The sequence below is a fragment of the Engystomops pustulosus genome, chromosome 1 (assembly GCF_040894005.1).
Source record: "Engystomops pustulosus chromosome 1, aEngPut4.maternal, whole genome shotgun sequence".
Lineage (NCBI taxonomy): Eukaryota > Metazoa > Chordata > Amphibia > Anura > Leptodactylidae > Engystomops > Engystomops pustulosus.
In genome coordinates, this window is record NC_092411.1 from 53,764,035 (window position 1) to 53,791,536 (window position 27,502).

Consider the following 27,502-nt stretch of genomic DNA (forward strand, 5'->3'; position numbering starts at 1 on the left):
TGTAATGTTCTGTGTGTGCAGTGTAGTGTAATGTTCTGTGTGTGCAGTGTAGTGTAATGTTCTGTGTGTGCAGTGTAGTGTAATGTTCTGTGTGTGCAGTGTAGTGTAATGTTCTGTGTGTGCAGTGTAGTGTAATGTTCTGTGTGTGCAGTGTAGTGTAATGTTCTGTGTGTGCAGTGTAGTGTAATGTTCTGTGTGTGCAGTGTAGTGTAATGTTCTGTGTGTGCAGTGTAGTGTAATGTTCTGTGTGTGCAGTGTAGTGTAATGTTCTGTGTGTGCAGTGTAGTGTAATGTTCTGTGTGTGCAGTGTAGTGTAATGTTCTGTGTGTGCAGTGTAGTGTAGTGTTCTGTGTGTGCAGTGTAGTGTTCTGTGTGTGCAGTGTAGTGTGTGCTGTGTGCGCAGTGTAGTGTGTGCTGTGTGCGCAGTGTGTGCTGTGTGCGCACAGTGTGAGTGTAGTGTGTGCTGTGTGCGCAGTGTGTGAGTGTAGTGTGTGCTGTGTGCGCAGTGTGAGTGTAGTGTGTGCTGTGTGCGCAGTGTGTGAGTGTAGTGTGTGCTGTGAGTGTAGTGTGTGCTGTGAGTGTGCTGTGTGCGCAGTGTGTGAGTGTAGTGTGTGCTGTGTGCGCAGTGTGTGTGTAGTGTGTGCTGTGTGCGCAGTGTGTGTGTGTAGTGTGTGCTGTGTGCGCAGTGTGTGTGTAGTGTGTGCTGTGTGCGCAGTGTGTGAGTGTAGTGTGTGCTGTGAGTGTAGTGTGTAGTGTGTGAGTGTAGTGTGTGCTGTGTGCGCAGTGTGTGAGTGTAGTGTGTGCTGTGAGTGTAGTGTGTGCTGTGAGTGTAGTGTGTGCTGTGAGTGTAGTGTGTGCTGTGTGCGCAGTGTGTGAGTGTAGTGTGTGCTGTGTGCGCAGTGTGTGAGTGTAGTGTGTGCTGTGTGCGCAGTGTGTGAGTGTAGTGTGTGCTGTGTGCGCAGTGTGTGTGTAGTGTGTGCTGTGTGCGCAGTGTGTGAGTGTAGTGTGTGTAGTGTGTAGTGTGTGAGTGTAGTGTGTGCTGTGTGCGCAGTGTGTGAGTGTAGTGTGTGCTGTGAGTGTAGTGTGTGCTGTGAGTGTAGTGTGTGCTGTGTGCGCGTGCAGTGTGTGTGCGCAGTGTGTGAGTGTAGTGTGTGCTGTGTGTGCAGTGTGTGAGTGTAGTGTGTGAGTGTGTGCTGTGTGCGCAGTGTGTGAGTGTAGTGTGTGCTGTGTGCGCAGTGTGTGAGTGTAGTGTGTGCTGTGTGCGCAGTGTGTGTGCGCAGTGTGTGAGTGTAGTGTGTGCTGTGAGTGTAGTGTGTGCTGTGAGTGTAGTGTGTGCTGTGTGCGCAGTGTGTGAGTGTAGTGTGTGCTGTGTGCGCAGTGTGTGAGTGTAGTGTGTGCTGTGTGCGCAGTGTGTGTGTAGTGTGTGCTGTGTGCGCAGTGTGTGAGTGTAGTGTGTGCTGTGAGTGTAGTGTGTAGTGTGTGAGTGTAGTGTGTGCTGTGTGCGCAGTGTGTGAGTGTAGTGTGTGCTGTGAGTGTAGTGTGTGCTGTGTGCGCGTGCAGTGTGTGTGCGCAGTGTGTGAGTGTAGTGTGTGCTGTGTGTGCAGTGTGTGAGTGTAGTGTGTGAGTGTGTGCTGTGTGTGAGTGTAGTGTGTGAGTGTGTGCTGTGTGCGCAGTGTGTGAGTGTAGTGTGTGCTGTGTGCGCAGTGTGTGAGTGTAGTGTGTGCTGTGTGCGCAGTGTGTGAGTGTAGTGTGTGCTGTGTGCGCAGTGTGTGAGTGTAGTGTGTGCTGTGTGCGCAGTGTGTGAGTGTAGTGTGTGCTGTGTGCGCAGTGTGTGAGTGTAGTGTGTGCTGTGTGCGCAGTGTGTGAGTGTAGTGTGTGCTGTGTGCGCAGTGTGTGAGTGTAGTGTGTGCTGTGTGCGCAGTGTGTGAGTGTAGTGTGTGCTGTGTGCGCAGTGTGTGAGTGTAGTGTGTGCTGTGTGCGCAGTGTGTGAGTGTAGTGTGTGCTGTGTGCGCAGTGTGTGAGTGTAGTGTGTAGTGTGTGCTGTGTGCGCAGTGTGTGAGTGTAGTGTGTGCTGTGTGCGCAGTGTGTGAGTGTAGTGTGTGCTGTGTGCGCAGTGTGTGAGTGTAGTGTGTGCTGTGTGCGCAGTGTGCTACCGAAATTTTCATACTCCTCCTCGGGTAAAAATACTCCTCAAAAATGGTGAGAGGAGTATTTTTACCCTTCTGGAAAAATGTTAGTGCGACCTCTGCTCAGGATAACAAAATAACACATTCTCTAATTCACTGTTATTAACAAAAAAAAATGCTGCATTTCACAGATATAAGTCCAACCTGTCGACACAGTTGACAATTTCAGTTACCCCTAGACAAGACCCTATAAATTCCGACTTGGGCCGCCATCTTGGATTTCTGTGTAAGATCATGGAGCTGAGATTACTGTCTGTCTCTGCTGTGTGCCTGTAGTCACCCCGCCTGCACGGAGCTCAGACACTCACTGATCACATCCTGTCAGCACATGGTGAGCAGAGAGAGAGGCTGCAAACTACAAGCTACAAGGAGATAAGTGATCCGGGTAAAGGGGGAGGCAGGCACACGTCTGTGGGATGTAGCAGAGTAAAAGTCTCTCTCATCTCTTTCTATGTGTCCGTGTGTTGGTACAGTGTCAGAAGCCAGGTGAAAGTGTATGTACACCTGTACCCTGATAATCTAACCACATTGTCACCCCACAGTACTAGATGGATGATAATAATGTGTCTGATTAGAGAGTCCTCGCCCACACTGCGCAGCCGAGGGAGAGATGGGAGCTAAAATGGCAATAAAACTGAGTAAAATTGTAAAGTAAGGGGTTAAAATGATCTTTATTGTGTTAACATCACCAGGGGATAGAAATGTGAGAATTTTCTTTCGTGAGGAAAACCCCTTTAACAATGACAATATCACTTGTATGTTACAGACCGCAAGAAAAATACGGTGAAACCTAGAAGCTGTTCTGGGATGCTTAGGTTTAGATATTTCATTTTTTTCATACACTAATCCTTGGGGTCTCATGATGCTTGCAGTGGTACAAAAGCAATACAGATAGTGACCCTTTTTTGCTCTTTACCAGTAACAAACTAGTCTTCCTCTAGTTAAAAAGTCTAACAAAAAATGATTCAGCCGGAAGGTGGATATGGGGGTGGAACCTCAGTAGTGGGATTTGGGGTGAGTGTAAAAGTGCTATTTTATATGCTTGATGTGTTTCTTGGATACTACTGGTACTGGTTACTACTGATAGCAATTAATACTATAATGATTTATGATTATCTGGCTGTATATTGGTAAGAGAGCAGTAGATGTTTGACATTGGATCTCATACATTGTTCATACTGCTTTGTGCATCCTGTAATATTTACCAGAAGTGAGGCTGTATTATTCATCAGTCGCCTTCCTGACTCATGCACTTTTCACTGACACTTTATACCACAGTGTCCCTGGTCTAGTCACCCTGCACAGATTTCCTGTTGTCAGGGTTAAGTACTGGAATTTCCAGGTGACATTTGCTCAGTCCTGAATATTAAGTCTATGTACCCACATTAAGCCTGCAAAAGATTGTGTTTCTGTATCCAGTATGACTCACATTTAGTAAGCTGACCTGCCACCTCCAGGGATTGGCACTGGAATGTATTCCAGCACCAAGACACTCAATAACTTGGCTTTCAGTTCTGTAAACTGCTATATGGTATAAGGCCGGGTTCACACACTGGGGTCATTCCACTTTTTTTGTCATTGTTGCCACAAAATATGAACACAATCCAAAGGGCCAGGTAATGTGTTATTGTTAAAGATGGTGTCTTAAGTAGTGGCGGATGTTGCATACTCTACATTATGTATGCTCATTCACTCTCATTACAATCCAAATCTATTACCCCGGCTAATGCATAATTGATCACTGGGGCAAAATTATATTATGGCTGTGATTGTAGAATAAAAACATGGGTCGTGGATTCACTTTTAAAGGACATCTGCCACCAGGATGAAGGATTGTACACCAAACACACTTCCATACTGTTGTGTGCCCCCTCTGGCAGGATCTGCTTTTCTTTTAGCTTCTTATGCTCTGCGTTTTATTTATTTTTTTAAAAAAAGCTTTTAAAATAATACAAATGAGCCTGAGGGTCTCTAGGCTCCATAGGTGCTAATGGAGCCTGGAGCCCCTCAGGCCTATTTGCATAATATTTAAAGCCTTTTTTATTTTTCTTAAAAACAAGGGCATGAAAAAGTTAGAGGGGGGGCATACACCAGTATGTCATTGTGTTTGGTTTACAATCCTTCATCCTGGTGGTAGATTTAATGAAGCTGTAGTCCACGTGCCACTTCAAGATGATGTCGTCCAAATCCGTCTTTATGTGCTGTGTGGCAATTTTTTCTTACAAAGTACCTGTAGGGGGAACTAGCAGGCCAAGATTTTTTTCTTCTTGGCCACAAGGCAAATAACAGCAACAGTTCCCCTAACACAAACCTAGGTTGGCGTTATAATTGGGTCTGACTGCTCTGCAATGCCCAATGACTGCATGACTCCTACCAAGGACCCAGCAGCGGTATCTGGGACTTTTGGGAACCCATTGTTCAGTCAGTGGCTGAAATGCTCATGGGCATCCTGAGAATTCTGGACCTACAATGTGAAATAAGTCAGTTTTCTATTTTTTGAGTCATTATTTGTTAGCCAAAAGTGGGTGCGGAGGAATTCCTACAGTGAGAAAGTATAATGAAAAGATTTGTAAATCTTTGTGTAGGATCCATTACTGGTAACTGGCCCACTTTTATTTTTTGCCATCTTTTTATTATAAAAACAAGATGTGAAGCAACGGACAGGGCCGGGTTCTTACAATAACTATCTTTGTAGAGGGTTTTGTAGCCTCTGGTTACTCTTTTGATGCCAGTGGATGCAGGTTGCTTCTTGTTGTCGTATTTATCTCCTGATACTTTCTGTCTTTCATCCCAAATGTAAATCTTCACAATGTCACTTGATGGGGTAGGGGGCCCGAAGGAACAGATAAGTGATCTGGAACAGTATGTAACAGACAAATCGGGTATTCAGATATTTCTGCAAATCTACTGTGTGTGACTAGAAGGCCGAGTATTAACCATGGCCACTGTTCAGACATAAGTAATAATCCAAATAAAACAATATACATGTTGCACTTTCCCAGATATTGGAGCTATATACACTGTCCTGGATGGATCCACCAGTCATCCTACATATAGAGCTTCAAAATAAAATACAATCTGACCGAAGCTCACGTATTACTTATGTTCTCTTTCGTTATGTTCCAATGTTCTTGTAATTCTTTTGTTGTATTCCAATATTTTTGTAACTGGTTATAAACCAAATCCAGATCTTCAGTGAGAATAAGATGTCATTCAGACACGAAACCGCTAGAATTATCCCTCTTCTGTATAGGAGAGATGTATATGCTTTGTCGCTAGACAGTTTCACCAAGCATAACAGATTTTATTTTTATACTTGCGTTAGAACCATAAAGATGAGCAAAATATCCACGAGGACACCAGTCACTGCCCGACCCAAGGATTTGTCATTAATGATATGAATAATCTCCATGAATGTAGTATTGAGTGTATAAATTGTAAGAGAGGACTGACGCGGAAGAAGCTGTAAGGTGAAATCCTGGGTTTGGCAGTGACTGGTGTCCTCGTGGATTTGTCAACATACACATTTTTATCGTTCGTATTGAGTAGACTACAATAAAAATCTTTTATGCTTGGTGAAACTCTCTGCGCCATGTCTCTATATATCTCTTGTATAGAGTGAATATGGAATAAGCTATGGTGGATGTTTGAAGGGGGCTATTATAAGAACGTTGGAACATAACGATAGAGAACATAAGTAATATGTGAGCTCCGGTCAGATTGTATTTTATAAGTAATAATCCAGCTGGATGTTCTTCCGGGTAGAATACAATGGTAGAAAACGCCCTTCCTGCTCATTGTAGGTTTAATCGTCCAGTGCTGCTCATAGTTCCTGAATGAATGAATTAATTGGAGGTGATTACTTTCTACGTATCACACTTTATTTCTGTCCAGCTTAGAGCTACATCCCATTTACACAGACTTGGATTATTCACACTTTACTTGGTTATCAGTTATTTCTTTTTCTCTTCTAGCAACCAGAAAAATTGCCAATGCAGATTTCTTGTGTTTGTGGACAGCTTTGTAGCACAGCTTGTAGCTGATCCTGCCATACATCTCAGTTAACGTTTTGTGTAGGCGGCTGGAAAGAAATAATTTACCGAGTACTAAAATGGGAGGGATCATTTTAGTTAAGCCTTTGTGTTTATTTATATAGTAGTATACTTTTTTAGTTTCAACAAAATTTTATTGAATTAAAGGCATAACCGTGCCATAACATATGCCCCTCGCAGGGGGATCTCATGAAAGTGATTTCAGGGTGATGCATAATCGGCAACTGAACAAGGTAGTATACTTTTTAAAGAAAACCTGTATATGCACTTCCCTATGGGAAATGTCCTTGGACTTGTCAATGGCATTGTCTACATTTTGTTTATGTGCACATTGGACATAGTGTGCTGAATTAGTAGATATCGAGGACTTGTTTGCTTAATCCTGTCCTGCTTTGTGGACCAGACACATTGATATGAATTGGACTCCCAGTGTCATAGTGATAATAGATGCAAGGAGTCCCTTCTTGCAGGGTTTCCTGGTATCATATACCTCTACTAAGGTCTGGATAGTCTGTGAAACAGGACACTACACAGTTTCTTTCATTCACGGATCAATCATCTCCTCTCTTTTAGCCCTTACTCTGATGGAATAAGGAACCAGTGGGAATGTCTTGGGACCATGTGTGACTTTTTAGTGGCACATTAAACAGTTATACTGTACTTTTTATTGGCGAGTATATTTTTCTAATTGATGTCAAAGTCTGTTCCATTCATAGGAGTCATAATTGGGAACATAAATGTGACCAATATACAGACTATATTCCTTGGCCTGGGCAGTCATGTGAAAGGGTTCTAACTGGGGGATTTGTGGGGGTTCACATTACAGGCGGTCCCCTACTTAAGAACATTCTACTTACATACGACCCCTAGTTAACGTACCTCTGGATATTGGTAATTTATTTTACTTTAGTCCTAGGCTACAATAATCAGCTGTAACAGTTATCAGTGGTGTCTGTAATGAAGCTTTATTGGTAATCCTGATTCTTATGACAACCCAACATTTTTAAAATGCAATTGTCACAGAGACCAAAAAAGTTCTGGCTGGGATTACAATGATAAAATATAAAGTCCCTATCTTATATGTAACCCGGGGACTGCCTGTACTTTGGAAGATGTTTTTTTTATTCGATGTTTTGGGGGTAGCGAATTCTTAAGTATAGGGGATGCACATGAAAAATCTTGATCAGCGGAGAATATATGTAAATACGCTTGCATATCTATTGTATACATCTATAAATATCTAGAGGTGTTTTCTTGAAAAGATTTTATATTTGTGTGTTGACTCATTTGGCTTTTATAACCCCCTGACTGACTCATTGCTACATAAGAACCGCCTCATCCATTTTCTTTCCTCCTTTATTCTAAAAGGCAGGAATTTCCTGTTAGCATCCATGCCTGTTCTATCCCATAGAATAGGACACAGGAAGTGGGAATGTTTCTATCATTGTAAAAATAGCTGCACAGATTATAGGAAACAGTAGTTGTGTTGTCCTGGTTTAATTTCAGCTGAATTGTATCTTTGTTTCTCAGACTTGTAGGCTGTAACAAATTATTGTTTTTGGGAACGAAGACTTATGCCCTTTTTTTCTTTCTTTTTTTAGTTTTATAATTATAACATGAAGACAATAAGGGACATTTATCCAGGCTTCTACGCTAGAAAATTGGCATCGAAGCCCTTAAATAATCGCAATGCCAAATGGTTATTATCTTCTTTATGCCTGGTCCCAGGCAAGGGGGCATGGAGGGGCGTGAAGGGGGGGCACATCCGGTGGCAGATTGGGCCCCTGGGCCAGCACACTACCTAGACCAGTGATGGCAAACCTTTTAGAGACCGAGTGCCCAAACTACAACCAAAACCCACGTATTTTTCGCAAAGTGCCAATGCGACAATTTAAGCAGTAACTTATTACTACCTGCTCTTTCACGGGTTTAAATTGTATAGGCACCTGAGGACACCAATACAGTAGAAAGAAGGAGAAGAAGTTTGGATTTTCATTGTAGCTTCCTTCTGTGGTCCTGGGCTGCCTGGGACTGCAAGAGGCCTTGAGTCCTGTCTGGTAAACTCTACCCTGGGGTGATGGCAAGGGTGCCCATATAGAGGGCTCTGAGTGCCACCTCTGGCACCCGTGCCATAGGTTCGCCACCACTGACCTAGACCATGCAAACGTTTACCTTGCTAGTAGTTGCCATCATTTGGCCTCTGGTGCAGCCCCTAAAGGCTTGGGCTTCTTGATGTATCCAGCGGGGCTTCCATTATATCCTGGCGCACAATAAATTTCTGTTACTTCACTCATAATGGGATATCACACAGATGAAGGGGTTTGGCAATAGATAATAGGCAATCTAGTTTAACCGAATCTTAGAGTAGTGTGGTTAAATGTCCAGGTTATTTTTTTATCATAAGCTCTATTTATCAAATGCATAATATGGAAAAGACTTGCTGAAAGGCTTTAGATAATTGCCATGTGATATATCTGATTCTTTGGGATTCTGACAAATTGACTAACCCTGCCTAATGGTTAGACTTTGAGGGCTACTTATCATGGGTCTTACACAGAGCCATAAAAATTGGGTTGTTAGATGCCATTGAAAATCTAAGATCTATGACCAGTTCCAGACATTAACTGGAATTTTTTTTAATTTTTTTTGGTGTGCAAACGAATGGCTTTTCTGGATCTCGCTGTATGTTAAAAGTTTTAGTGACTGACCCCCCCCCCCCACATACAGATTAATATATTCATCCCACAAAATACTGATTATTCAATCGCAAGTAAAACGCAACACTTTAACTCCACAGTGTTCACATGTATTGCAAAAAAAAATCTCTGAATCAAAGGGACAAATCTGTTTTCTCTGGTTCCTGGAAGGAAGCATCTGCTCACCATTTCATTGGAAAACACTGATGTATGATCCCATACTATCACAAAAACCACAAAAACCTGGGAAAACCTATTGACTCGAGTATAAGCCGATGGTGGGAAATGCATTGGTCACAGCCTCCCCAGTATATAGCCTGCAGAGACTGCCCCATAGTATATAGCCAGCACCTGCCCCCCACTATATTGCCTGCCAGCCCATATCCCCCAGTATATAGCCAGCCCCCTGCCCCCAGTATATAGCCAGCAGCGGGGGAAGCCAGAAAGGTGAGTTTTGATGTTTTTTTTTTTACCCGTGTATAAACTGAGTTGGGGTTTCCTGCAATTTTTTTGTGCTGAAAAACCTAGGCTTATACTCAAGTATATATGGTAATTTTTTTAAAATTACAAACTTGTGATTATTAGTATATATACTGCATTAAAATAACAAATTCCCATCCATTGCCTAGTATGAGATAATTCATATTTACATTTCTAGGGGAAGTTTTCTAGAACATACGCCTTTTGTAAATTTTACAACAGTATAAAATATTCATATTCTCCACCCTCTATAACCTGTTGTCAGGAGAAGATCCTGTGTTATCTGCATTAGGCTTTATATAAGTTCATTCACACATGTAGATTTCTGATGAGCTTCCTTCCAATAAATGGGAAAGTCACACATTTCTGCATTAATTCTAATATTAGAGACCGTTCATTGTAATCCTTCTTTTGGTGATAATGAGATAACGCCTGATTTCTAGAGAGCAGGAAGTGTCATCATTTGTCAGGCTTAGTGCCAGATCGAAAACTGCAAGATATCAGGAATTGTTTAATTACAATGTTTAATATGAAAAAGTATAGATAGATTTGTCTCTGAAGAGATGGGGTTTTGTAAACTGCTGACTTTGTACAGGGGTGACCTTTGTAGCCTCGGGCTGCTTGATCAATACAGACTGTTAGATTGCTGCTCCAGCACACAGTAGTAGCCTAAGGGAGGTGATCAATGTTCTCCATTGCCGGCCCGCCTTGTCATTACGTAGGCAGCACAGATCATCCTTGTTACTTTGGAAACCTGCTGCTCGTAAAATTGTACTAGCTCTCCGCAAAGCAGGAGAATGGTTGGTTTCTGTGAGCGTTGACGGCAGTGAATGGCTGAGAAATGTAGCAGACAGAGGCATCCTCGCTGAAGACATGAGTAATGATTTCTGGCACTGATGCTTTCCGCCTAGTCTGAGCTTTCTATTTTAGCCTGCAGCTTGTATTCGCCGTGTAACACTGTATTGGAGGAGGAGGGCTGCCTCTGCTCTGGATTCACTTGATAACATGCAGAATATCTGCAGCACTCCCTGTCACACTGCACTGCCTGTGGCTGGCCAGCATTATTCAGGGGCTTCACAGATACAGGAATTGACAAGGAATTTTGGCATTAGCACAAGGAATATCTTTAGCCTGTTTAACATACTTAACATTTTCAAAGGATGTGCAGAAGTGGAAAACATTTTATGCTAATTCGTTTTCCATTCGTTTGCCATAGGGTATTAACACAGTTTATTATTCATCTGTAGGAAAACTCCTTACAGGCAGCTTGGTCTTGGACCCTGCTGGCGCTGTGTTGTAGCGGCGCTGGATGCCATGTGGTGTCGCACCTTATTAGTGTAGGGACCCACTAAAACAAGGTCACCGTGAAGTGGTTAGTGGATACAATTTGATCAAAATCAAACAAAGAACCTCAAGTTTGTTTGTTAATGTAGCCTAATCAAAAGGGTTCAGCTCACCTTCCTTTATTAGCCCCTTGCGCACGGACAACAAGATGGACCCCACGGACTTCGGGTCTTCGATGCAATTCCAAATGAAAAAAGGTAATCCAGCGTCTCAGGGGAATGTGATTATAAAATCTTGCTTTTATTAAGGTTCCAGATAATAAAATCTTCAGGCAAGGTACACAATCGCTTACATCATGGTATGCAGGAAATGACCTACGCGTTTCGCTCAGGTGAGCTTACTCATGGTAATAAATACTCATGACCATAAGCTCACCTGAGCGAAACGCGTAGGTCATTTCCTGCATACCATGATGTAAGAGATTGTGTACCTTGCCTGAAGATTTTATTATCTGGAACCTTAATAAAAGCAAGATTTTATAATCCCATTCCCCTGAGATGCTGGATAGCCTAGTGACAATATATCAGTGTATAATATGTGGATGTGCGGCCCAGATCATTTTTTTTCTCTTTCCAAATGTTGGTTTAAAGGGAACCTGTCACCAGGAACCTCATTTTCACTAAAGACAGGTTGCAGAAGCCCATCGCACCTGCAGTGCAAATATGTATTTCTGCTTTCTTTAAGCATGTGCATTACAATATAATTGCGTGTTATAACCCTCCATCCTGACAGAATCCTCTGTGTAGTCCCAGGGCTTTGGCTTTGGTTTGGATGAATTTTAAAAAAACATGTGACTTGTCTGAGCTACAGTCTGCCAGCTCTTGGGGCCCCCACCATTGTGCTCCTCCTTCTCCCACAATGTCAGCTCACCAGGTTGTGAAGAAGCCGGATGGAGGAGCTTTACAGGAGCACAAAGGTGGGGGCTGAGAGCTGAACAGTCTGCTGCACAGACGGGTCACATGTTGTTTTATAAAATAAATCCAAACCAAAGCCCAACCCCTGGGACTTAACAGAAGATTCTGTCAGGGTGCAAGTTAAGTTATAACACACAATTGTATTGTAATGCAAATGCTTGGAAAAGGCAGAAATACATATTTGCACTGCAAGTGTGATGGGCTTCTACAACCTGTCTTTAGTGAAAATGAGGTCCCTGGTGACAGGTTCCCTTTAAACACCTTTCTGTATTGTGCCGTAGAGGGGATTCTCCGCTCTGGCCCCCAATGTGGACATGCTGCTGACAAACGGGACTGTCTTATTGATAGGCCCTGCCACTTACTACATAGTCCTGCTAGGCCATTACTATTCATCTGCTACAGGGGTAGTGTTTGGCGTCTTACCCTAGTGGTTCGGTTTTCCAGAAGCCAGTTTAGATGATAGGATAGATGTATTAATATTTCTGTGGAAAGTGCACTCCATATATATGCAGCAGCTTCATTACAGCCCCTTTCTATCTACAGAATATTGATACCAGATAAAGGAGCATACATACATATTAACATGAGAAATGTTATTTTGCTATTGCTTTATCATAAATTTAGCAATAAAATTGACCAGTTTTGACGTGTACCAAAACATTGTGTACGTTAAGCCTTATTTTATCACACTTTCCCATTGCATAAGAATTAAGGCAGTTTCCCTTGAACAGAGTGTTAAAATCATGTCAGACTTCAGTCCTGGTGCTATTGGATAACCTGTTTTTTGTAGTCCTAGTGTCATCCTAGTTGTGTCAAACTTTATCATCCAATTTTTACTCCTCTCAGCTACTTTTGGGAAAACCTCACTGCATTAAATTGACTGACCGTGTCCATATTCTGTGAGAACTTTACATGTCAATGGCTTGTGGACCGTAAACAACAAAATATAAATTGTTTTATTTGCGGCCAGTGAAATGCACATGTTGCAAGTAACCTTATAATGGGCACCTGTGAGGGTTGTTGCTTTATTCATGCTGTCAAAATGTAACCTGGTCAGAGCCATAGGGAAAGCCTTGTGTATGCAAACAATAACCCCAAAATCTGTGAATTGTGATTTTGGGTGACGCCTCCTTTTATAAAACTCTAAATAATGATCAGAATTAATCTATTCACAGCCAAACAGCTGTTCAGTCTTTTTTGCTTGGTCATTATGGGGCCTTGTCCCGCCTTTCCAGTAAGCCGTCTAAAATTTCCCATGAGAGCACATCACAGAGAATGTCACAGATGTGACTCCTAGTCCCTGACAAGTGCCTTGGGTATGATTATTCAGCAGGACATCTCCATAGATTTGTGTTCTAATATATTCTCGCTCAGAATACTTGGCCCTTTTATCCTGTGGACACAGCAGCTTAAAAATAGCATGGAAACTCTTCAAGTGAAATACCCGTTCTGCATGAACACTCCAAAGCCTCGGGCAATTTCTAAAACAATAGCAATTGTTGTGATCGATTCTGCAGTATTGAGCAGTACACATTATTCGTGACATGTATTAAAATTTCTGGTGGATAAGCCTAAAATTAACTGGGTTTATTTACCTGTTGTGGTCATGTTAGTGGCATCACCCCCCAAAAACCGCCTTTAATAAATCCTTAGTAAAGGGTAAAAATGATTGCCACAATATATACAACACATGCATATCCATATAAATATGCACAATAACAAAGAAATGAACATTACAAAATTAACTTTTCCACAAATTGGGAATTTCCTAGATAAATGACAACACGAAAAATGACAAAAATACTTCCTGCTACTTGCCACCCACAGGAAATGATGCCTCATTACCGACTGAGCGCTCGTTTCCTGTCCACAGGGATTAGGAAGTAGGAACCAGGAAGCAACAGAAATGACGACACCTTGTGTGATTAGTGTATTTTCCTTTTTACGTGGGACTTTTTTACCTTTAGGCAGGATTCCTACGGACGTGCTTTCAATGGATTAGATGCATTAGACTGGCCGGCAGCTAATCCATTGTGATGTACCGCAGTGTTATAGTTGCTAACATTAAAGAAAATCAAACAAACCTTGAGAATGCTGTAGCTACACTGATGCAGGCACATATCTTGTTTAACCCCTTAAGGACGCAGCCATTTTGTAGCTTAAGGCTCAGCCCGATTTTTTGGATTCTGACCTGCGTCGCTTTATATGGTTATAACTTTTGAACACTGTTACTTATCAAAACGATTCTGAGATTGTTTTTTCCCCACATGTTGTACTTCATTTTAGTGGTAAATTTTGGCTGATAAGTTTTGCGTTTATTTACAAAAAAAAAGAAAATATGATAAATTTTTTGAAAAATTTGCCATTTTCGAAATTCAAAATCATTGCGTTTTCAGGCAGATAAATTTACCACCTAAATAAGTTGCTGAATAACATTTCCCATTTGTCTACTTTACATTTTCATAATTTCTGAAATGTCTGGATAATTTATTTTGATGTCACGCGGCTTACAAATCGAATATCGCTTTTCCAGATTTTCAGAATTGACTATTTTGGGGATAAATACTGTTTTGAATGAAATTTTACATATTTAGCATCAAAACCCCCTATATAATCTACCCATTTTCAAATCTGCACCCCTCAAGCTATCAGAAACCGCTTTTACGAAGATTGTTAACCCCTTGAGATCTTCATAGTAATTGAATCAAAATGGAGGTGAAATTTAGAATGGTCAAATTGTTCCCTTATACGTTCATTTAGCACTAAAATTTACACATTTCCAAAATATAAAAAGAGAAAACCCACCATACAATTTGTTCTGCAATTTCTCCTGAGTACAAAGACCCCCCACATGTGGCCGTTACTTGTGTTATGGGGGCACAGCGAGGCGCAGAAGGGAAGGAGCACCCTGCAGCTGCCAGGATTTTAGTTTCCTCATTGGCCCCTTTTGAAGGCTATAAAATTTTCGCTTTTTCGTTATTTGGGCCATGTGATGCCATTTTTTTTGCGTGATGAGATGCTTTTTCCATTGTTACCATTTTGGGGTTGGTATCACCTATTGTTGAAAATTTAGGAACTTTTTTTGAGGGCAGGAGTAGAAAAGCATCAATTCTGTACTGGATTTTTTACTCTTTTTTTTTTTTTGGTGTTCACCGTATAGACTAATAATCATGTTATCTTTATTCTATGGGTTGATACGATTACGGGGATACCAGACTTGAATATATTTTCTTACGTTTTACTAAATTTGTCAAACAAAACCCTAATGTGGGGAAAAATCTATCATTTATGTATTGCCGTCTTCCAAGTGGCATAACATTGTTACTTTTTTGGCTACGGAGCTGGTTGATGGCTTATTTTTTATAATCTAATATTTTATTTTAACGGTGTTTATGTCCCAATTATTAATTCAAAAACTGCCTGCATAAAAGGACATTTAAAAATCAATTTTATTAAGTATTTATTTAAAATTAGGGTACACGAGCTTAGTGGACTGTAATAGAGCTCAGAAGCAGGCTGGGCAATGTTCACTCCAGACTTTTTGGATACCAAGTGTCCAATATTGGGAAGATATTGTTAGACTGTTTTGTATCCTCGTCTATCCCTTCAGTTGTGCGCACTAGGTACCGATTAGAATACTTTTTAACTGGAAGTGTAACTACCCAATAGTTCCCAAAAGCGGGCTTGCCCCTTTCGGTCAAGGTGTGAACAAGCGCCTAAAGTGTCACCACTTTGTCAGGTGTATGTGTTGCCACTTTGTCAGATGAAACCTGCCTAAAGTATCACCACTTTGTCAGGTGTATGTGTTGCCACTTTGTCAGATGAAACCTGACGCGTTTCCCCGCTGGGAATTATACCAGCGGTTTATCAAAGGTCCTGGGTTGACAGTAGCGAAGTGTATGCGCCTTAAGGTATAGCGTGCTATGATGACAAGCACTCTCACCAGTTTCAGCGCTGACACTACTACAAATCAGTGGTAAAACAGAGCGTTATAATTGCTCATGAGTTTTGTGTTGCCTGTCATCTTATTCCACAGCTAGCTAGCTGACTAATAATGAGTTTTCTTCCTTTTAGCGTTCGCTGACACACCGCTATCTTATTTCACTCTGAAGTCATTTTTGCTAGCTAACTAACAGGACAGGCATACACGCTCACATGGAGGCACATATCGGCATTTGTTTGGCCGCGTGCGCCACCAGATGCCTGAGATATTTAAAGATTAAGCCCCTCCCCGGGGGTGGTGAATAGAGGCAGTCCTGTAGCGATGTACGTCATTAGACACTCCCCTCTGAGCCGAGAGATTCCCGATGCAAGATTACACCTTGGAGCCTATCGCAGCGAGGGGGCGTGATCGTAACTCCGCCCATTTTATTAAGGTACAATGCCCCTGTATAGTTGCTAACATAGCGTTGTGGTTACATTAAGGGAACCGTGTGCGGTTTTGATGGTAGCACATATTTCTGATACTGTCTATATCTTGGGTGGTAATAAATAAGGTATATCACTCAGGGGATCATTACCTGTATAACATTCAGCCGAGTGCCGAAGTCATAATGCACTCGTATCCTCCTGCGGTATTCCAATTCCAGCATTAAAATCATGAAGGCAGAGGCATGTCACATTCCTAGTCAGGTACATTTCGTGCTCTGTGGGTATGGCGGTCCATCAGAGGGAGGAGACCACTGGGTGAGAGGAATTATAAGAAGCAGGAATATACTATATGTTCGTTCAGTCCCTCTGGCTGTAGTGTCCCCAACCAGAAAATCCATTTTGATTCTCGCTGGGACAATTTCCTCATATAGTTCCCACCTCTTGGTGATGGTTCCACTACCTCAATTATTTGGAACCGTAGGGATCTATGATCACCCTGGTGGTGTTGCCAGACATGACGGGACACCGACGTATCATCCTTATTTTTGACGTTGAGGATGTGTTCCCTGAAACGTCTCCTGGCCTCTCTCGTTGTTTGTCCCACGTACTGGACGAAACAAGTACAGGTAAGCAGGTAGATAATTCCAGCAGTTCTGCAATTCGCAAAATCTCTGATGTTAAATACCCTTCCTGTGGTGGTGCTTTTGAAGGTCTTACCAATGTTGATATAGGGACAGGCTTTGCACCCCCCACATCTGAAGGTCCCTGTTGGTCTCTCGGGCAACCAAGTACCCCGTCCGGTCTGAGGTTTCAAATGGCTGTGCACCAAATTGTCACCTATATTTTGGCCCCTCCTATATGTAATGGACGGAAATGGATCAATGGCATCCACAATATCCTTGTCCATCCTTAGGATGCCCCAATTTTCCCTCAGAATCTTATGTACCTCTCGGTGACCCCTGTCAAAAGTCCCTATAATTCTTGTCTTGTGTTCTTCTGGCAAGGGGTTCTTTTTGGGGACTAGTAGCTCGTGTCTCCTCTGGTTCAAGGCATGTTGATATGCCCCCTTGAGGATCTCTGGAGGATATCCTCTTTCAAGGAAACGGCCCTGTAAGTCTTTTGACGCCTCAATGAAATCGCCCATTGAGGAACAATTCCTCCGGACTCTTAAATACTGCCCCTTTGGAATGCCCCGCTTCAGGGGTTTGGGGTGCCAGCTTTGCCACCTAAGAAGGCTGTTTGAAGCCGTCGGTTTCCTAAACAGTTTGGTCTCTAGATTTCCCGTATCTGTCATGCGGATCTTAATATCCAAGAATGTTAGTTCTTTTGGATTTATCTCATGTGTGAAAAAGAGACCCAAATCGTTTGTATTCAGATGGGCCACAAATGTTGCAAAAGAGTCCATAGATCCCGACCAGAGGATGAACACGTCGTCTATGAACCTCAGCCATATCACTATGGCCGAGGTCCATTCCTCAAATTGTTCCTGAAAGACGACCTCCCTCTCCCACCAGCCTAGGTAGAGATTCGCAAATGTGGGAGCGCAAGGGCTCCCCATTGCAACTCCCCTAAGCTGGTGGAAGAATTGTCCCTCGAAGAGGAAATAATTTCTAGTTAGTACGAAGTCCAGTAGATTCATAATGAATTCATTATGGTCTCTACAATGCGTTCCTCTGGCCCTTAAGAAATCCCTCACAGCATCACATCCCTTTTGATGGGGGATTGAGCTGTATAGGGCCTCGACATCTAGACTTGCCAATAGGGTGCCCGCCGGGCATACTTGATATAAGGGATGGCAGGTTTTTTGGCTAGCCAAATAAGTACTGATCGTTGGTTGGACGATGTGAAAGAGGTATTCTCAGAAGGGGATCTACCGACACAAAACACAGCCACCAGTATTTCAGCAGCCTTTAGAAGTCTAACAAAGGTATACAAAAATCAAATACGCTCCTTTTGGGAAGTGCAGACCCTGGAAATTTATCTACAACACAAAATTGTACCCCGAGGTCTAAGAATCAGTCTACTCCCAGCAGTAAGAATCAGGTCTCCTACTTTGATGACCAAGTGGGAGAAAGAATCTATTGAGTCATCCCTGAGGCTTATGGGATTACTGCTGGAAGAAGAGAAAAACTTACTAACTGACAACACCAAACTCTTGACCGAAGGAATAGAAAGTGTTAAGAAATTTTTGAGCCATACTGACTTCACAAAGAAAGAAGCAATTTTACAACAAACAATTGAGAAATTCATAGCTCACATTAAAGAAAGGAAACACTTTCAATTCCGGAGGGACACCCTTGATTTTAAAGAGGGAAAGATTCTTGACTTCCTGGGGTCCTCTCAAGCAGTGACTGACACCGGTCCTTCATCCTCTGAATACGACCCTTCAGACTCAGAGGGATCACAAGGCAGGGATCCAAGTGTTAAGAGGAAGTACTCAACCAAAAGCCCCAAAACCTCCAGAGGCAGAGGAGCCAGAGGAGGTAGAGGAGGGAGAGGGAATAGGAACAACACTAACACCTCAGTGACAGGTAGTGATAGGGGAGGTTTTTTATCCCAAGGTCCACAGATCACAGAATACCTCCTACGGGGAAAAAAGGACCTTTGCAAAACCTAGGTCCTGAACATTTCCAAACCTCAGGTCCCCCATCATCCACAGATATGCAGATATTAAATTTGTCTAGAAGGGAACTGTCCTTGTGTGAAAGATCTGTGATGCTGAAGGGACTATCGTTTGTCCCTATTCCCCGCTTTGATGTTTTTGAGTGGGTTAAAGATATTAACCTGTTCTGTCGCCGTCTTAAGTGGAAAAAATTTTTTAAGATTAATGACAGAAAGAAGTGTGAGGAAATGGGTTTAGACGAAGTTGATATGCCGGATTTTTATAATCTTACGGCATTACTAGAGGAGAGTGAGAGGACCCCAGGGGAAGGTCCATTTACGGATCTGAGACCAAAATCCCTGAAATCAGCTCCCTTAGGAGATTGTACCCCAATTGACATTTTTATGGAGGTGGTGACAAATCAGCTTAAGCAACTGGCGATATCATCTGCATCACCCACATCCTCCCCCCCTCACTATAATCTTTCGAGGGATGAACATGAGGCCCTTCTAAGTCTAAGAAATGATTCCTCAATTGTGATTAAGCCATCAGATAAAGGGGGAAACGTGGTCGTGCTGGACAGAGAACAATATGTGGAGATGTGCCTAAAAATTCTTAACGACCAGCACTGCTATAGGAAACTACCATCCAATCCTACTCTAACGTTTAGGAAACAGTTGGTCGTTATTCTTGATAGGGCACTGGAGAAGAAATTGATCTCCAAGAACGAATACAATTTCATATGTCCTCAACAGTCCAGCACGGCCACGTTTTACTCCTTACCCAAGGTACATAAGGGTACGTCCCCGTTAAAGGGGAGACCAATTGTTTCTGGCATCGATAGCTTGACGCAGAATGCCAGTATCTATTTGGATACCATCCTTCGTCCCTTCGTAGAGTCCCTCCCATCGTACGTAAGGGACACGATGGACGTACTGCGAAAGATTGAGGACCTTGTATGCCCGGCGGGCACCCTATTGGCAAGTCTAGATGTCGAGGCCCTATACAGCTCAATCCCCCATCAAAAGGGATGTGATGCTGTGAGGGATTTCTTAAGGGCCAGAGGAACGCATTGTAGAGACCATAATGAATTCATTATGAATCTACTGGACTTCGTACTAACTAGAAATTATTTCCTCTTCGAGGGACAATTCTTCCACCAGCTTAGGGGAGTTGCAATGGGGAGCCCTTGCGCTCCCACATTTGCGAATCTCTACCTAGGCTGGTGGGAGAGGGAGGTCGTCTTTCAGGAACAATTTGAGGAATGGACCTCGGCCATAGTGATATGGCTGAGGTTCATAGACGACGTGTTCATCCTCTGGTCGGGATCTATGGACTCTTTTGCAACATTTGTGGCCCATCTGAATACAAACGATTTGGGTCTCTTTTTCACACATGAGATAAATCCAAAAGAACTAACATTCTTGGATATTAAGATCCGCATGACAGATACGGGAAATCTAGAGACCAAACTGTTTAGGAAACCGACGGCTTCAAACAGCCTTCTTAGGTGGCAAAGCTGGCACCCCAAACCCCTGAAGCGGGGCATTCCAAAGGGGCAGTATTTAAGAGTCCGGAGGAATTGTTCCTCAATGGGCGATTTCATTGAGGCGTCAAAAGACTTACAGGGCCGTTTCCTTGAAAGAGGATATCCTCCAGAGATCCTCAAGGGGGCATATCAACATGCCTTGAACCAGAGGAGACACGAGCTACTAGTCCCCAAAAAGAACCCCTTGCCAGAAGAACACAAGACAAGAATTATAGGGACTTTTGACAGGGGTCACCGAGAGGTACATAAGATTCTGAGGGAAAATTGGGGCATCCTAAGGATGGACAAGGATATTGTGGATGCCATTGATCCATTTCCGTCCATTACATATAGGAGGGGCCAAAATATAGGTGACAATTTGGTGCACAGCCATTTGAAACCTCAGACCGGACGGGGTACTTGGTTGCCCGAGAGACCAACAGGGACCTTCAGATGTGGGGGGTGCAAAGCCTGTCCCTATATCAACATTGGTAAGACCTTCAAAAGCACCACCACAGGAAGGGTATTTAACATCAGAGATTTTGCGAATTGCAGAACTGCTGGAATTATCTACCTGCTTACCTGTACTTGTTTCGTCCAGTACGTGGGACAAACAACGAGAGAGGCCAGGAGACGTTTCAGGGAACACATCCTCAACGTCAAAAATAAGGATGATACGTCGGTGTCCCGTCATGTCTGGCAACACCACCAGGGTGATCATAGATCCCTACGGTTCCAAATAATTGAGGTAGTGGAACCATCACCAAGAGGTGGGAACTATATGAGGAAATTGTCCCAGCGAGAATCAAAATGGATTTTCTGGTTGGGGACACTACAGCCAGAGGGACTGAACGAACATATAGTATATTCCTGCTTCTTATAATTCCTCTCACCCAGTGGTCTCCTCCCTCTGATGGACCGCCATACCCACAGAGCACGAAATGTACCTGACTAGGAATGTGACATGCCTCTGCCTTCATGATTTTAATGCTGGAATTGGAATACCGCAGGAGGATACGAGTGCATTATGACTTCGGCACTCGGCTGAATGTTATACAGGTAATGATCCCCTGAGTGATATACCTTATTTATTACCACCCAAGATATAGACAGTATCAGAAATATGTGCTACCATCAAAACCGCACACGGTTCCCTTAATGTAACCACAACGCTATGTTAGCAACTATACAGGGGCATTGTACCTTAATAAAATGGGCGGAGTTACGATCACGCCCCCTCGCTGCGATAGGCTCCAAGGTGTAATCTTGCATCGGGAATCTCTCGGCTCAGAGGGGAGTGTCTAATGACGTACATCGCTACAGGACTGCCTCTATTCACCACCCCCGGGGAGGGGCTTAATCTTTAAATATCTCAGGCATCTGGTGGCGCACGCGGCCAAACAAATGCCGATATGTGCCTCCATGTGAGCGTGTATGCCTGTCCTGTTAGTTAGCTAGCAAAAATGACTTCAGAGTGAAATAAGATAGCGGTGTGTCAGCGAACGCTAAAAGGAAGAAAACTCATTATTAGTCAGCTAGCTAGCTGTGGAATAAGATGACAGGCAACACAAAACTCATGAGCAATTATAACGCTCTGTTTTACCACTGATTTGTAGTAGTGTCAGCGCTGAAACTGGTGAGAGTGCTTGTCATCATAGCACGCTATACCTTAAGGCGCATACACTTCGCTACTGTCAACCCAGGACCTTTGATAAACCGCTGGTATAATTCCCAGCGGGGAAACGCGTCAGGTTTCATCTGACAAAGTGGCAACACATACACCTGACAAAGTGGTGATACTTTAGGCAGGTTTCATCTGACAAAGTGGCAACACATACACCTGACAAAGTGGTGACACTTTAGGCGCTTGTTCACACCTTGACCGAAAGGGGCAAGCCCGCTTTTGGGAACTATTGGGTAGTTACACTTCCAGTTAAAAAGTATTCTAATCGGTACCTAGTGCGCACAACTGAAGGGATAGACGAGGATACAAAACAGTCTAACAATATCTTCCCAATATTGGACACTTGGTATCCAAAAAGTCTGGAGTGAACATTGCCCAGCCTGCTTCTGAGCTCTATTACAGTCCACTAAGCTCGTGTACCCTAATTTTAAATAAATACTTAATAAAATTGATTTTTAAATGTCCTTTTATGCAGGCAGTTTTTGATGGCTTATTTTTTGCGGGACATGTTGTACTTTGCACCAGTATCATGTCGGAGTACACATGGTTTTTTGATCGCATTTTATAGCATTTTTTGTGGGATTGAATAGCTAAAAATCATAATTTTTGGAAGGTTTATAGCAGTTTTTTTTTACGGCGTTTATTGTGGGGGTTCAATCATGATTTACTTTTATTCTACGGGTTGTTACGGACGCGGTGATACTATATATGTGGGGTTTGTGTTATGATTTAGACTTTTTTTTTAGTTATATGTCTCTTTATATGTTTTGGGGGTTTTGGGCATTTTTAGTGATTTATTACTTTATTTTTTTATTGAATAACATTTTTTTTTTTACTTTTTCACTTTTATACCATGGGACATGAAGAAGCAATCTTCTGATTGCTTCTTCATGATAATATTCTGCAATACTGATGTATTGCAGAGTATTATCAGTGTCAGCCTATACACTTGCATAGGCTGGCACTGTGCCAGTAAGATGACGTCACAGACGCCATCTTACCGGCAATTCTTGCAGGTAACTCTGGGGTCCAGATCGGACCCCAGAGTTGCTATAGCAACGATCGGCGCCCCCCGAAAACTGTTCGGGGGGGGCCGATCGTGGGGGAAAGACCACCCAGAGGCATGTTAGATGCTGCGGTCGCGCTGACCGCGGCATTTAACGGGTTAAGCACCCTGCGATCGGAGTCAACTCCGATCGCGGGTGTTACACTGGGGTGCCGGCTATCAGTCACAGCCGGCACCCCATGTTTCCCGATGCCGGTTCGGCTCAGATCTTGAGCTGAACCGGCATGGGCTCAGCGTCCGATATATCGGACGCTGAGCGCTAAGTCATTGAGCTCAGCGTCCGATATATCGGACGCTGAGCGTTAAGGGGTTAATCCCTGTGCTGAGTGGTTTTGCTGAAGAAAACATTATAAAATTTTGATAATGAAGCTCTGTCGCTTCCGTGCCTGGCTCTGTGCTTCTCACATGAAGTGTGCACTGCTTCAGAGAAAGATGTAATCACTGTGTTGTGCCTGACATGCGAAAGTAATCTATCGCTGCACCATCCCCCAGCTGCTGTGTGTGAGTGATTCGGCTCACGTTGATTAGTCCTGTCTGGACAGTTCAGGTAGCTCCACATGTAATGTGTTTAAATGTGGCAGCCAGCAGCAAGGTCCTGAATGTGATAATTGTTTTTTCAGCAACACCACTCAGCTCAGGGATTACCGTATTTTCCGGACTATAAGGCGCACATAAAAACCTAAGATCTCCTTAGAAATCCAAAGTGCGCCCTATAGGAGGGCAGTGGAGGGCCCTATAGGAGGGCAGTGACTGGAGGAGGGCAGCGGACCCTACATACATAGGTCCCCGCTACCGGAGACAGCAGATCTCCAGTGGGAACTGCAGACCACGCGGCACGAACAACAGGCGCCATAGCGCGAACCAACTTCTGCCGCGTGGTCTGCAGTTCCCTCTGGAGATCTGCTGTCTCCGGTAGCAGGGACCTATGTAAGTAGGGTCCGCTGCTCTCCTCCACCTGAACGGACCCCCTTCCCCATTAGTGAAAGCTGTAGCAGGCACCTGCATGATACTACAGCTGAATATTCGACTAATAAAGTCTTATGATGTCCTACCGGGAAGTTATAATTAAATAAACATCACATATGTGCACCTATAGCTTTACAAACAGCCCCTCCATGACTGCTGTGCAGGGGACTGTAAATATAACGGCAGAGTGGTGTTTTCTGAAAAAAATAGAAGCTCTTTTGACCATACAAAGCTGCAGACTGTGTTGGGTGGCATCCCTGGCAAGCTGTTTAACCATATCTTTGTGACTATGAAAAATGTATTTATAGGCCAGTATTGTAGCTGGACTTAACGCGCTGTGGGGCACTGGTGTAAACAAAAGCCGCTATAGCAAGGGGAGAGTGCTGTGCAGCAGTACATTAAAGATATTACACACACGAGTGCATCGGTGTTCTCCAAGTCCAGCTACAGTCCTGGAATATAACTGCATTTTCACAGTCCTTCTGCTACTAACAATACATACAGTTATGGTTACACAGCTCTCCAGGGGCAATACCCAACACTGTCTACTGCTTTGTACACTCATAATTAAACATCTAATATACAGCTGACCTTATAGAGATTAAAGAGAATCTGTAATTGTGTCCAGCACAGACATTGTGACGCAGCAGGGTAAGTACCTGTATGAACCTACTAGTGGTATATACAGAATTCTGTATATTCTGCATATGATGCATGTCACACTGGATGTGGTGAAGCAGTATGATTGAGTATTTTTATGCTACCTCTAGATAGATATACATCTGCCATGTTTCTACACTGCTGTAACCTTGTTTCTTCCCCTCTGCCCTGATTGTGAGAGCATTGAGTGGCACAGATAAAGGATTTTGGGATTATTCCGCACAGAGTTTTTCAAATTACAAAATTTAAGCTGTCGTTTGAAGCGGGTAATTTTAAGTCTCTTGTCAACACTGGCCTACTTTTACTTTGCTGTTTAGTATGAAAAACTATTCACGTGAACCTCAGTGCATGAACTTGATTATGGAGTCTCTATTATATGATAACTAAACACAATCCTTTAGCAAGTAGTCACAACCTTCATCATATTATGTAGGTTTAGTCTCTATCAATGATTGCTCACTGCAGCTATCCCATCCCTTCCATTCTAAATGTAACATATAATGTAGCTATTCCTCCTTGTTCAGAATGAACATATAAAAACTATATGCTATTTATCCAAGCTTATAGTTATTATAGCTCATTGCCCTCTTAAAGTCCGGCTTTCATCGCCTAGAGACGCAAATTGCGTGACCACTGGTTGTCAGGACTCTGGACTAACTGTGACTCCCCATGTACAGCTGGCTTCTGGCGGATAGAGGGGGCAGTGCAGTGACTCTCCTCCAGCCGATGCTATGGCCGTGGTTATGATAAAGGGGGTGGGAAGACAGTAAGTAGACTGCACGGCCTCCTTCATCTGTCAGAAGCCATCAGTTCACAGAATATCTCAGGAAGTCCAGACTCCTACTGCCCCAGGGTCATGTAATCCGCAGCTCTCGGCCACGAACCCTGAACTAACGGGGCAAGTATAATATGGCTGACCCTATTAGGGACCCTACTTGCTCTATTAAAGTTTGGGATTTAGTGTCCAACGCCTTTAAGTGTTTGGAGTTGAGAGTGATGAATTTGTACTATACATGTGGATTCTATATTATTAATACTTTATGATGGATCTGTAAGTCATGTTGGTAGGCTGAGCCCTCTGCATACATAGTAGGTGCTTGATTCCTAGTGCAGGACACACACTGCTAACACCTACGACCAATACTTTTAAGTAATGCTGCATTTTTTTCTCTTCCATTTCTGAGAGAATCCCATTGATGTTACAGCTGTATGTTGCTGGGGAAATGGCAAGTTGTGTTTTGCGCCCTATTTAATATTGTTTATAATAGCAATTTGATGTATTTGTAGGCAGTGACATGTGTACCTCACATTCTCTTTCTCGCATGTGTACAAGTATTGTTTTCAGTATTATTACTGTACTTTACAATATAAAATTTTAAAATGTACTGTACTACTGTTTATTATAATACTGTATAGTGACATATACACTTTCTCTCCTCTAGGCCTGGGGGTAGCCCAGCATGGCTGCTGCTTCATATGACCAGCTGTTAAAGCAAGTCGAGGCACTGAAAATGGAGAATACAAACCTTCGACAAGAACTAGAGGATAATTCAAATCACCTTACAAAACTTGAGACTGAAGCATCAAGCATGAAGGTATGAAATGCAGCCATGTTGTGTATGTTTTTTCTTGATTTATGTGTGGGCTAATAGTGCTAGTCCTTATGTCAAAGAGGTTAACAGAGGTGAGATTTGCACATAAATAAGATTTAGTCCAGTGTATGTGATAAATATCTCCATAAGAATTACATATGTGTATTACCACCACTTTATTCACTTCTATGATACAAAATGCTGTACATGACTAATCTCCATCAGGCTGTGTATATTCCACATGGTGAAGCTAAATTGGCCCTAGTTCCTATTGTATCTGCTACTTCAGTTCTGGTCCGCACACTGTTTAGGTCATTGTGTACACACCATACAATATGGCTGCAGTTAGAGGTTCTTGTCTGAAATTATGTAGAGGTTTAGCAGTCTGGTGAAAGACTTAAAAAACAAAAAAAAAAAAAAAACGGAAGCAATATAGAAGTGTAGACACCTTCCTGACACGGCCCATTTTTTTCAAATCTGCCCTGTGTCACTACAAGTGGTTATAACTTCGTAACGCTTTAACATATCCAAGTGATTTTAAAATTGTTTTCTCGTGACACATCATACTTCAGGTTATTTGAAAAATTTTGGTGGTATGTTTTGCATTTATTTATGAGAAAATCAGATATTTGGTGAAAATTTGGAAAAATTTAGATTTTTGAACTTCAAAATGTTCTACTTTTTCCATACATAGTCATAACCGCAAAAAAACGTAATAACTAACATTCACTAAATGTCTTCTTTATGTGGACATGGTTTTTTATGCATAGTCTTATTTTTGTAGGATGTTATGGGCCTTTGAACGTTAGGTGCGATTTTTCACATTTTCATAAAAAACGCAAAATCCTGCTATTGAGGGACCTGCTCAGGTTTCAAATCACTTTGAGAGGCCTAAATAAAAGTAAACCCCATAAATTACCCCATTATAGAAACTACGCCCCTCAACGTACGTGAAACAACTTTTATGAAGTTTGTTAACCCTTTAATGTTTTTACAGGGGTTAAAACAAAATCGGATGCAATTTTGAAAGTAAAATTTTTTTGGCTAAATTAATGTGTTTTTCAAAAAATGTACAAATTCTCAGTGGATAAAATACCAAAACGCTCCACAAAATTTGATACCCAATCCCTCCCGCGTATAACAATACCCCATATGTGGTGGTAACCTGCTGTATGGGCACACGCCAGGGCATTGAGGGGGGAGCAGCGCCATTCAGAGCAGATTATGCATTGTCACTTTTTATTGGCTATACAATCTTTATTTTTTTGGCAATTTGGACATATAAGGGCTTATTTTTTGCGACATGAGATGCACTTTACAAATACTTCATTTTAGTGGGTCATTAGCTTATTGATGAGATT

General features: G+C 42.6%; 1 protein-coding gene across 2 annotated transcripts in view; it reads left to right on the forward strand.

Annotated features, from left to right (window-relative positions):
- The window catches only part of APC (APC regulator of WNT signaling pathway), an 88,838-nt gene that overhangs the window by 21,086 nt on the left and 40,250 nt on the right, over window positions 1–27,502 (forward strand). For both annotated transcript variants that reach the window (XM_072140642.1, XM_072140651.1), the window contains exon 3: window positions 25,992–26,144. In XM_072140642.1, coding sequence (XP_071996743.1) covers window positions 26,010–26,144 — 135 coding nt within the window. In that variant the 5' untranslated portion in view covers window positions 25,992–26,009. The remainder of the gene's footprint in view (window positions 1–25,991; window positions 26,145–27,502) is intronic.